The 13,154-nt window shown below is 40.6% G+C and overlaps 1 protein-coding gene across 3 annotated transcripts in view; it reads right to left on the reverse strand.

The window, feature by feature from the left end:
• The window catches only part of LOC109922836, a 66,551-nt gene that overhangs the window by 52,545 nt on the left and 852 nt on the right, over positions 1-13,154 (reverse strand). For 2 of the 3 annotated variants that reach the window (XM_048615173.1, XM_048615181.1), the window contains exons 2-3: positions 10,562-10,646; positions 9,705-9,773 (exon numbers count right to left, since the gene is read on the reverse strand). In XM_048615173.1, coding sequence (XP_048471130.1) covers positions 9,705-9,773; positions 10,562-10,636 — 144 coding nt within the window. In that variant the 5' untranslated portion in view covers positions 10,637-10,646. Of the gene's footprint in view, positions 1-9,704; positions 9,774-10,561; positions 10,647-13,154 lie in introns of those variants that run through there. The other variant, XM_048615178.1, reaches the window with a different exon arrangement.

Raw genomic sequence — 13,154 nt, forward strand, 5'->3', positions numbered from 1 at the left:
TTTCTGGAAGTGCTTCCACCATCATTCATGAGCAGTCAAGTCCTAATTCTCAAGTTGTGTTCTCTCGTTCGGGACACTCCACCAGAAACAGTTTCACATTATGTACCTAATTAACACATTTAACCATCTTCAATTTTCAAAACTCGAGAACAACATCAAGTCAGTACAAGTTCAACATTGGGGCTCTTATGGTGCATTGCCCCAATCTCCAAGATAGAAGGCCCTGGCTCAAGTCCCACCTGCTCCAGAGGTGTGTAATAATATCTCAGAACAGGTCTATTAGAAAATATTAGAAGTTCCGTATTTAACCATTTGAACACGTCCAGCAAAGGACGCTGAGAAACTCTGTTGAACATTTTGGGAGAAATCAGCACAGTCACTATGACCATTCAATGGTGTAAGGAAGAACCGCCACCCACACCCCCCACCCCCCCCCCTCCCCCCCCCCCCCCCCCTCCCAGTGATAAGCAGCACGAAGAGCATCCAACAGAGACACTGGCAGACTTTGCTGAGCATTCTGGGAGAAGTTGGCCCAATCACCGCAAATGTTCAGCGAAGTGAGGAAGAACTCAGTGTCAAGAAATCTTAGGCCCCAAACATTACATTACTGTAGTGTTTCCATCCTTCCTTCCTTGTTGAACCAAAAAAAGGAGAGACATTAAGAGAAGGTGTTAGGAAGTTTGTTGTAGCCGAGGGGGTATTTGGTCTTCTCGTAAAGATTGCACCGTAATTTAAGGAATCAGTCAGTGCAGCTAGTTGGTATAAGGGCGGGCTTAGGTGAATACTGGTCTTTAGTGAGTAAGACGAGCAAGGTAAAGGCATGGTAAGATTCTTTTATCTTTCTTATTGTAAAGGGGCATAGACAGCAGTTAGGGCAGTGGTGTACTCTTGCTGCCAGATGTGGAAGATCAGGCAGCAGTCCAGCGTCCCTAACAACTATGCAGAAAATGTGACCAACTGCAGCTCCTCATAGACCATGTTACTTGGTCGGAGCAGCAGTTGGACACACTGAGGGGCATACAGTGTGATAGACACACCAGACGTGGTCACATCAGAGATTTAGTCAGGTAGATGGGTGACCGCCAGGAGAGGCAGTCAGGTAGTGCAGGAGTCTCTGTGGCTATCTCCTCTCTAACAGGTATGCCATTTTGGATACTGCTGCGGGGGGAAACAGCCTCTCAGGGGCGGATAAAAGCAGCAGCCAGGGCTGTAGCACCACAGCTGCCTCTGCTGTACAGCAGGGTCAGGCAAGATCCAAGTGAGCAATAGTGGTAGGAAACTCCCTAGCTAGGGGCACAGATTGACATTTCTGTGGCTACATCTGAGACTCCAGAATGGTGTGTTGCCTCCTTGGTGCCAGGGTCAAGGACATCTCTGAGTGGTTGCACGAAATTCTTAAGGGGGAGGGTTAGCAGCCAGTGGTTGTGATGTATATTGGTACCAATGACAAGGTAGAAAGAGGAATGAGGTCCTGCGGAGTGAGTACAGAGAGTTAGGTAATAAACTGAACAGCATGAGTGTAGTAATCTCTGGAGTATTATAGGTAAGGAAGATGAGCTTAGAGCCTGAATCAGTACATGGGACTACGACATTGTGGCCATTCCAGAGACTTGGTTGAGAGTGGGACAGGACTGGCTGCTCAATGTTCCAGGGTTTTGTTGTCTTAGAAGAGATAAAGAGGAAGGTAAAAGAGGTGGAGGAGTTGCATTACTAATCAGGGAGAATGTTACATCTGTACTCAAAGAGGGCACGCTGGAGAGCTCATCCACTAGGTAATATGGGTAGAGCTCAAAAATAAGATGGGTGCAATCACTCTGCTGGAATTATACTATAGGCCTCCCAACAGCCACCAAGACATTGAGGAACAAATGTGTATGCAGATTATGGAAAGATGCAATAAAAACAGAATTGTCATAGTGGGTGACTTTAACTTCCCCAATATTGACTGGGACTTCCTTCGAGCAAGAGGCTTAGACGGAGTGGAATTTGTTAAGCGCATACAAGAGGGTTTCTTGAAACAATATGTGGATAGTCCAAATAAAGGAGCGGATGTACAAGACCTTGTGTTGGCTAATGAGCCTGGCCAGGTGACTGACCTTTCAGTGGGAGAGCATTTTGGAAACAGTGATCATAACTCCTCAATATAGTTATGAACAAGGATATGTCAGGACCTTGTAGGAAGGTACTAAAATGGGGGAGGGTAACTTATGTCAGTATTAGGCAGGAGCTAGGGAGTGTTAATTGGAAGGAGCTGTTATTAGGCAAGTCCACATTGACATGTGGGAATTGTTTAAAGACGTGCTGGGGAGAGTTCATGACTGGCATGTTCCAGTAAAGAGGAAGGATAACGATGGCACGATAACGGACCCTTGGATAACGAAGGAGGTTGTGAATTTCGTCCAAAGGGAAAAAAGAAGCATCTGTAAGGTTTAGGAAGCTAAAATCAGACAAGGCCCATGAAGAATATAAGGAAAGCAGGAAAGTACTCAAGCAGGGAATTAGGTGGCATGAAGAGGCCATGAAATGACCTTGGCAAATGGGTTAAAGAGAACCCCGAAGTACTGTATATATACATCAAAAACAAGAGGTTAACTAGGGAAAAGGTAGGACCATTCAAAGATAAAGGAGGGAACTTGTGCTTGGAGGCAGAGAATGTGGGTGAGATCCTAATTGAGTACTTTGCATCGGTATTCACCCAGGGAAAGGATATATGGAGGACAGTGAGATTTATGTGGAGCATGCTAATATGTTATGGCATTTTGAGATCAAGAACGAAGTGGTGTTGGATCTCTTGAAAAGCACTCAGGTGGATAAGCCCCCAGGGCCTAATGGTATCTAACCCAGATTATTGAAAAAGGCAAGAGAGGAGATTGCTGGGGCCTTGACCAAGATCTTTGTATTCTCGCCAGCCAATGGAGAGGTCCCAAATGACTGGCAAATAGCTAATGTTGTTCCCCTGTTCAAGAAGGGAAATAGGAATAATCCAGAAAACTACAGACTAGTGAGTCTCACATTGGTGGTTGGGAAGCTCTTGGACAGAATTCTTAGGGACAGGATTTACGCACATTTGGAAAAACATGGTCTAATTAGGGACAGTCAGCATGGCTTTGTGCAGGGCAGGTCACGCCTTACTAACTTGATTGAATATTTTGAGGAGGTGACGAAGATGATCGATGAGGGTAGAGCAATGGATGTTGTTTACATGAATTTTAATAAGGCTTTCGACAAGGTCCCTCATGGTCAGCTTATCCAGAAGATTAAGAAGCATGGGATCCATGGTGACTTGGCTGCATGGATTCAGAATTGGCTTGTCCATAGAAGACAGAGGGTAGTGGTGGAAGGGTGTTTTTCAGGCTGGAGGTCCGTGACTCGTGGTGTTCCACAGGGATCCTTACTGGGGCCTTTGCTGTTTGCTTGGATGAAAATGTAGATGGGTGGGTTAGTAAGTTTGCAGATGATACAAAGATTGGTGGAGTTGTGGACAGTGTAGAAGGGTGTCAAAGGATACAACAGGTTATAGATCATTTGCAGATATGAGCACAGAAACGACAGACGGAGTTTAATCTGGGTAAGTGTGAGGTGCTGCACTTTGGGAGATCAAATGTTAAGGAAAAATATACAGTTAATGGCAGGACTCTGAACAGCATTGATGTACAGAGGGATCTTGGGGTTCAAGTCCATTGCTCCCTGAAAGTAGCCATGTAAGCAGGTAGGGTGGTAAAGAAGGCACATGGCATGCTTGCCTTGATTGGTTGGGGAATTGAGATCAAGAGTCAGGATGTCACATTGCAGCTTTATAAGACTTTGGTCAGACCACACTTAGAGCATTGTGTTTAATTCTGGTCACCACAATAGAGGAATGATGTGGAGGCTTTGGAGAGGGTGCAGAAGAGGTTTACCTGAATGCTACATGGATTAGAGGGTATCAGCTATAAGGACAGGCTAGAAAAACTCAGGTTGTTTTCTATTGAGTGGTGGAGGCCAAGGGGAGACTTGATAGAAGTCTATAAAATAATGAAATGCATAGATAGGTCGACGGTCAGAATCTTTTTCCCAGAGTTGATATGTCTAATACTAGGGGCATGTACTTAAGGTTACAGTGGGAAAATTTAAAGGAGACGCGAGAAGCAAGTCTTTTTACACAGTGACTGGTAGCCATCTGGAAACCACTGCCAGGGGCGGTGGTGGAGGCAGACACAATAAGGGCACTCGGAATAAGCACTTAGATAAGCACAGGAATAGCAAGGAATGGAGGGTTATGGACCAAGGGCAGGCAGAAGGGATTAGTTTCATTTGGCGTCATGTTCAGCATTCCTGTGCTGTACAGTTCTATTCTTTGTTTTATCACCTGAGTAAGGCTGTGCAGCATGACTGTTAAGGAAAATATATCCTTCCTGAGGTGGTTTTCCAGATTAGATCTAGACGTTCAATGGCATTTGCTGAAACACACAATTGTCCACATGCTGAGGAGTTGCCATTGATCAGAAACTGAATTGGACTAGCCATGTAAATGCTATGGCCACAAAGAGCAGGTCAGAAGCTCTGAATTGTGTGGCAACTAGCTCACATCTTGACTTCGAAAACCGTGTCCACCAACTATAAAGCACAAGTGACAAGTGTGACGCGAACACTTGCCTGGATGGGTTCAGCTTCAATAACACTCAAGAGGCTTATCATGATCCAAGACAAAACGATCCACTTAAAGAGTCATACAGCGCAGAAACAGACCCTTTGGTCCAATCAGTCCATGCTGAACATAATCCCAAACTAAACTAGTCCCACCTGCCTGCTTCTGGCCCACATTCCTCCAAACCTTTCCTATTTATGTACTTATCTAAGTTTCTTTTAAACGTTGTAACTATGCCTGCATCCACCACTTCCTCAGGAAGTTCATTCCATACGTGAACCACTCTCTGTGTAAAAATTTTGCCCTTCATGTCTTCTTAAAATCTCTCTCCTCTCACCTTAAAAATATGCGCCCTAGTCTTGAAATCCCCCATCCTAGGAAAAGGCACCTACCATTAACACTATCCATACCCCCCCATGATTCTGAGTGGCAGGTGTGCACGATATACAAGATGTACTGCAGAAACCAAGGCATGTTCCAAATCCACAACCTCCAACTATAAGGATAAGGGCATCAGATGCACGTGAACAGCACCATTTGCAAGTAACACTCCCCCCAAAGCTGCATCCCCAAACCACATATTATTTTGGTTTGTAACTACACCATCATTCCTTCACAAGAATCAAAAACTCCCTTCCTAACAGAACTATAGTTATATCTACACCACATGACTGCAGCTGTTTAAGAAGCTGATTCACCACCATCTTCTCAAGGGCAATTAGGGATGAGCCACAAATTCTGGCTGAGACAATAATATTCACATCTGGTGAAATGTTTTAAAAACAGGCTTCATATAACCAACATAATTTCCATCTATTTGTAGTTCAGTTTCCTCAAGATCAAGGAAGCATTTAATTAAAATTTAAATTACTTTTTGCACCCAATTGCATGCTAGTATATTTGGACACCCAAATCTCTGTTCCTGCATTGTTGCTGGGTTGTCACCATTTTCAATATATACTGATCTATCCAGCTTAGATCCAAAACGAACGACCTCACTTCTTCACAGTGAACTGCAACTGTGACAGCTTCACCACGGTTCTCCAATCATTTAATCAATACCCCTTTCTGTTTCCATCTACTTTATTTGTTGTGTCACCCATCTTGTTGCTGTCAACAACTTAGATAAATAGCTCTTCATTCAAGGTGATTTCTAAACAGTAAAAATTGAGTTCACCATGCAGATCCTTGATAGCCAACTTTATTTTTATTTGCCAATTGAAATACATCCAATTATCTGTTATCCATCCGCCAGACCCAACTCTATATCTCCACATACCACTATTCAACTAAGCCCAAATGATTTGTGCCCGAACATCTACTTGCTTTGGTAGTAAAGAACTTCAGTATTGCTGAAACAAGAAAAGCTTTGACAAAGCGCATCATCTTGGACTCATTGAAGAAAATTTGGAAGAATATAAATTCAAGAGGGAAAATAACATTCAGACTAGGTGAGAGGAAAGTACTGATTGGTAGCGGCATTGCCATGCCAAATGCAACAAATAATGATGATCCGCAGATAATTGTCAGATTTCATTTAAATCTTAAAAGTGGCATGTTCACTGATTGTTGAAGGCAATGCTGAGAAACAAATCAATGAACAGTTGTCACCAATTTTGTGAATTTGAAACATGTGCAGTGCTTGTACATCTTTTCTGCCACAAAACACAGGGCCCTGTGTATTAACACACATAGGCTGCAGTACGTGCAATTATGTTGCACTGCAAGCTCAACTAACGATCATAATTTGGTTATCAGCATAACTTCTCACACATTCCAGATTATCCAGCAAATGCTGTCCAATAACAGAATCACAGGTAATGTTACGCGCTGTGCTGCGGATTTTGCCAGCCTTGGCTACTTGTGTATGGTCATACCTTACTTGTTGCAGTCTTACAAACTTGATACCACACTGACACTGAAATGCATATACCATATTGCTCATTTGTGTGAAAGGCAAAAAGTCTTTTTGGCTTAATGGTAGCATCCTGTTAATGGGAGACACCATTCATGTTGCTATGATTTTTGAGATACCTTATATTTCCAGGGTAATCTAAAGTAGATTACGCACTTTCCAGGAGCAACAGCAATCACCATAAAGGCCTTTCATGACTTTGTTTAAAATCTGTGATTGGGAAATTGTTGGGCTCTATAAGCAAGGATAGGGTAACTGAACACCATACATTTTCAATTAATTAGGAAGAGCTGCATGGATTCACCACAGTTGGGTCATGCCTGAGAAACCTCATTGAATTTGTTGAAAAGGTGACTGTTTAGAAATGGTCAGGGGATTGTATATGAATGTTGTTTATATGAACTTCAGAGGGCATTTGATAAAGTCCCACATAACAGACTGTTAGCTAAGTAGAAGCCCAAAGAATTGAGGACAAATTACTGACATGGCTGGGAAATTAGTTGAATGGCAGGCAATAGAAAGTAATGGACATGTACTTAAATTGACAGGATGTGACTAATGGTGTCCCACAAGGATCTGTGTGAGGGTCTCAATTATACATATTATTTATTAATGACTTGAATAATGGCATAGAAAGTCATATTTCCAAATTTGCTGATGACACAGTTAAGTCCAGTATGAATGATAACACAGTTAAGTCCAGTATGAATGATAACACAAAATTACAAAGGAATGTTGACAGACTAGATGAATGAGCAAAACTGTGGCAAACTGAATTCGATATAAGCAAGTATGAGGTTATCTATTTTGAACTGAGAAAGGATGGATTAGGGTACTTTCTAGACTGTACTAAGTTAAATACAATGGGTGTTAGGGGTTCATGTGCACAGATCTTTAAAATGCCACAAACAAGCACAGAAAATAATCATGGCTGTTAATGAAATGTTGGCCTTTATATCTAGAGGACTACAGTGTAAGAATGCCGAAGTTATGCTGCAGCTATACAAAACCCCAGGTATATCCCACTTGGAGTATTGTGAACACATCTGGGCACCACACGCTACAGAGGATAATACTGGCCTTGGAGGGAGTACAACATATGCTTACAAGAATGATATCTGGACTTAAACCCCAAAGTTTTGAGAAGAAATGAAACAAATTAGGCCTGCTTTCTCAATTTTGAAGGTTAAAGGGGTGACCTGATCAACATCTTCGAGATATTAACATGAGAAGACAGGGTAGACAGAGAAACTATTTCTACTGGTTAGAGATCCTAGAACTAGGGGAACTCTCTTCCACAAATAGTGATAGTTGCTCAAACGGTTGCTAATTTTAAATCTGAGATAGATAAATGTTTGTTCGGTAAAGGTAGAAAGGGATATTGGCCAAAGACAGATATATTGAGTTAGGCCACAGATCAGCCACATTCTTTTTTAATGGTGGAGCAGGCTGTGCTCTATGTCGGCATTACATTTGCCGGATGAGCCAATGGCTCAAGCCCTATTTACGAAGTTGCCTACAAGGGCAATCTTGTAGCTGTGGAACTGCAGGACTGCCAAAGTGTATGCTGACCAGGACGAGCGGTTTGTGGTAGACAGTAAAGAACTCTCTGGTGAATTTCTCAACAGTAATACTGCGAAAAGACAACTCACTTGACTGTTCCACTTCAAATGTAAATCTGAGTGCAGGTTGGGACCCATTAAGATAAATTAAAATTCTTACATACCAATGAGGATTTAAATATAGCAAACATATCTTCATCACGGAAATATGCAAGGAGTAGGAAGTTGGATAACATTCCATCAAAGACATATTCCTCCTTTGTTGTTTTCTCCTTGAATTGGTATTCATCCGAATTGCCCCAATGAGCACAAGGCACAAAGCTATGACAAAATGTGTACTTTGTTTTCGTTTTTCCTTCCATGCCAATTGCCCCAAATGTTCACCCTTTGTACCTTCATGTTTTTCTGTTTTGACACCCTTGAATACCGGAATCATGGACCAACTTCCATTTATGTAACTCCCAGCCTCAAACTTTTGCCACTACACTCAATTTCACAACCAACCTGCATTTATATGTGCTTCCAAGTCCAATGTAACATGTATAAAATTCTATGATCTGTTGCATTACCAGAAGCAAATCTCCCTTAACCATTAGCTCTGCTCTCACCTACTTCCAGTAGCTCTGATCACTTAATTCATTAAAGTTAATATCTTTTCTGTTATTTGTATTTCAACATTGTTATGTTCTATTCTACCTCTTCAACACTCTTCATCCCATGTCCAACTCAAGCCCTTCACTCTTTTTTTTCTCTGAATTCCTACAGATCAGGGGTAGAGCTTTTAGCCATCTAGGCCTAGCACTCTGGGACTTTTCTCCTATATCACTCTGATCAACTACTTTCCAACCCACTTTGTACGAACCTGGCCTTCTGCCACCTCCCCTCCTCCTTTGTAAATCAACTGAATCCAAATCATTTTTGCACAACCCAATATGCAAGTTATCTAAAAATCATTATAAATGATAACTGCTTTGTAAATATATACTGCAGATTATGCAATGGGGGAAGAAACAAACAAAAGATGAATATATGTCATTTGCAATCATCAATGATTTACGTCGACATGCACCATGGTTCTCACTGTAGCGTAAAATTAAAATACATATGTTTGGGGTGCTTTGTTTACTTTTTCTTTACAGACAGGCAACACAGAACTACTACGTTGGAAGTATATTTATCATTTCATAATTATGCAACATAGAGCTGTTACAATAGGACCTTTTGTAAGCAACCAAAAGTCAGATAGCAAACTGAAATATTGCATTAACAGCCATGATGCTAGACTTTTCAAGCTGGAGAAATTGTCAATACCAACATTCATTACACACTCTGGCTTGAATGTTATACATGAATATGCATTTTACACTTTATTACCAAGACAATTTCCTGCAATTTGACCTGGATGGGGAATGATGAATTACAGATTACAATTGAGCCCATGAAATATATGTGTATATGCAATACAACCAGACCGTTTTCTTTTCACTCAGTCCATACAGTTTAAAACCAGTCTTTTTTTTTACAATGAGTCATAAACATACAATTGAGCCATAAACATACAATTGAGCAAATGGAATTGGATCACTATAGCTAATCTTACTTTTCTGTGTTGATAGCCCCTGATATGTTCCTGCAGATTCACAGCAGATATGCAAGCTACTTTGCAGATCTAGACAAAAAAAAGTAAAGAACAGAGTTAATTTTCTGACTTCTCATATATCAACAGTTAAAGCAAAATATTTACACACCTACCATGCATAAACTATGAAAATCATGCTAGAGGACAGATGCAATGACAGACTATGTTGCATAGTCTGTCATTGTAACCCGTTCCATTTGTCTCTTTGGTTCCCAAGAATTAGACTCATAACTTTTTCATTCCTTCTCGGATTGAAAATCAGAAACAAACAGAAGAAAGGTCTGCTGCATTTGTTTCGTAAAATCCTTTGCCTTTACACATTGCTACAATCAGTCTTTAGTAGAATAAGTGGATTCCACTACAATTATGTTTCTTTATGTTTTTCATCTCGCTCCAGATTCAATGTTATTTTTGGTGGCCACCAGGATACGCCATCAGCCCATTCCTTACTTTTAAACAAAGACACTGTTATTACACTCTCAAATAAATCTCTTTTCAATTGTCCACTAAAAGAACTCCCCTCACTCCCCTCTCCATTCCGTCACGATCAACAGCCACGTTTTTAGGTGCTTCATTCCTACTAGCCTAACTTCATCCTGCATTGACATGACTTTCCACCTACCTTCCCTTAATGCCATTGTAAAATTCCACTGCTTAAATCAATTTCTTGGTTACTTCATAAATATTTCTCCTTTTGTTTCAGCACCTTCATTGCCATTACAATATTATGATAAAATCTTGAAATTTTTTAATACTACAAGCAGCGTAACATAAGAACAAGTTACAGCTGCAAACTTAATCCATTTGAAAACACTTACGTCACACCAGTACTTGCTACAAGGAACATTTCTTGCACCATCTTCAAACTGTGTTTTTATGCCAGCAATATTCATTTTTTCAAATCTGAAGAAACAATGAAATGTCACTTCATTATTTCATCATAAATAGAAAAAATAGCAGCAAATAGAGTTAATTAGCAGCAAATAGATTTAATTTTGGGGCCTGACAATTCTCCATTTACTCAGACTCATAGAATGGGTATTTAATCCAAACTTAAGTATGCAGCTTTGTACAGTGCTATTTTCTACCATAGACTTGGCAATTATGACACAAACTTGGCTGGATGCAAAACTCTGCATGCTGTACACCAATGTGAGCAAAGTCCCATTCACCCATCATCTCAATGTTCACCAACCTACATGTGTTCCTCATTTGCAAAGCCTTCATTTCAAAATTCTCAATTTTATCCATGATCTCATCCTTGCCTACGTAAACTATCTACGTACAATTCTCCTCCAATTTTGGGCTCTTAAGCATGTCCAATTCCGAATTGTTCCATCACTAACAGCCCTCAGTTGTTGAAGTCCAAGCTCTAAAATTCACTCCCTAAAACGTCCTAATTAGTTTTCCTGCATCGGCAAATTTTGTTTGTTAACACTCCCTGAGAAGCACCTTATGGTATTTACTTGGTTAAAGCATTTATGTACATGCAAATCAGTGTTGTAGAAATAAGTTTTGAATTTGTTTAAAAATTCAGGAGCAGCAATACAAAAACAAGTTACATTCTTCTTATTTAAAGAATGCAGAGATTTGTTTATCCTACACTATTTTATTATTTGCCCGAGAGGACTCGCATCTCAGGCAGAATTTAGCAAAACATTTAATTCATGTGAAATGATCCATCACACGTTAGAACTGTCAAATACGAGACAACAATTAAAAATTTTAAAATTAATTTAACAGGGTCTCTGTGGTTTTAATCTTAACCTTTGTTTCCTGTTAAGTGAATAATATTACAGCAAATTTATGCAGTTTTAACAATTAAGGATAACATCCAAAATGTCATTAATCTTTAATTTTCAAATGCTCAATAATCTATTTCGAACAAACCTACATTTCTTTCACATGAAAGGCAACATGTAAATGCAGATTGTTGTTGCTTTCACCTCTTCTTACTAACACTTCCCTCTTTATACGCTGAAGTCCATCCAAGGTGATGACAATGACAATGGCACTTTTTGACAGAGAGAGAGAGAGAAAGAGAGACAGAGACAGAGACAGAGAGAGAGAGAGAGAAACCAGCAGCCTTTCTGCTCCTATGATGCTGCTTGGCCTGCTGTGTTCATCCAGCCCTGCACCTTGTTGTCACAAGATCAAGAACAAGAAGTGAGACCAGCATGGAACATACAAGTGGCAGGTAATGGGTTCAAAGCCCAATGACCGTAAAGTCTTAGAGTGACGTTAGTCAGAGAGAAAAACGCAAGTGATTGGTTTGAAAGTGTTTTACTTCTTTTCTATCTAAATGCTAAACTGAGATGCCAGTTGGTTTGTCTGGTTCTAGTTAAACTATTTAATGCAAGATCAAATAATTGCTGAATGATATTTCTAAACTTGAAACCCAATTAGTTGAATAAAACACAAAAAAATGGCAAGGCACATAATGGATTGCAACTGAAGCATTTGGGAACTGGTGCACCAGCAACCACATTTACACTGTTCAGAGAACTGTATATAATTTTGGTCTCTGTTTTCAAAAAATTGGCATAATTATGTTAGAAGCAATTCAGAGAAAGTTCTCTCAATTAATTCCAAGCGTGAAATGGATATCTTATAAAAACAATTGGACAAGATTTCTTTCAATGGCTTTTATGAGTTAGGTAGATTCTGGACTAACTGAGGAATCATGAGGGATAGGTATGTCAGTACCAATCTAGAGGCAACAATCAGTTCAGCTATAATCTTATCAAATGACCACTTCCTGTTCCTACTGCATGTGCTTTTTTATCTGCAGCGTGAAGAACTATAGGTACACAGCTGCAAAAAGTATCAATGGAGAAGACTCAGTTCATGCATTTATCCAACATGTTTGAGGTTCTTGCAATTTGTAAGAACAAGAGCAGGGATTGCAGGGTGGTTAAGCAACCTGAACATTCTGTGGTGCAGGAAGCCACTCGTATAGGAGGAATAAAAAGCAATGTAGTTGTAGTCAGGGGCAATATAGTTCGAGTCATAAAATGGCTCTCTGCAGCTGACAGTGTAACTCCTGAAGGTGGCGTTGCCTGCCAGGATTACAGTAGTGACCCCATGGCTAGAGAGGAGCTTGGGCTGAGAGGGGTAGGATCCAATGGTCATAGCCCATATGTGAACCCAGCCGGGAAAAAGGGCACTGCGGCATTAGAGTGGCCCTTAGCCCAACTGCAATCAGTGCCCAGGCAAATCAAATAACTTGAGCAGCAAAAAGTAAACTGACGTGGACAAAGAAGAGCTCGGGGACAGGCAAGGGCAGAAAATTTCATGATCATCTTTCATCAGAGAGTAAGGTCTAGGAAATAACATAACGTAGAGCTGGAAGAAAAAAGCAGGTCAGGCAGCATCAGAGGAGCAGGAAAGTTGACGTTTTGGGAAGGGTCC

Source organism: Rhincodon typus, chromosome 2 (genome assembly GCF_021869965.1).
Source record: "Rhincodon typus isolate 14 chromosome 2, sRhiTyp1.1, whole genome shotgun sequence".
NCBI classification, from domain to species: domain Eukaryota; kingdom Metazoa; phylum Chordata; class Chondrichthyes; order Orectolobiformes; family Rhincodontidae; genus Rhincodon; species Rhincodon typus.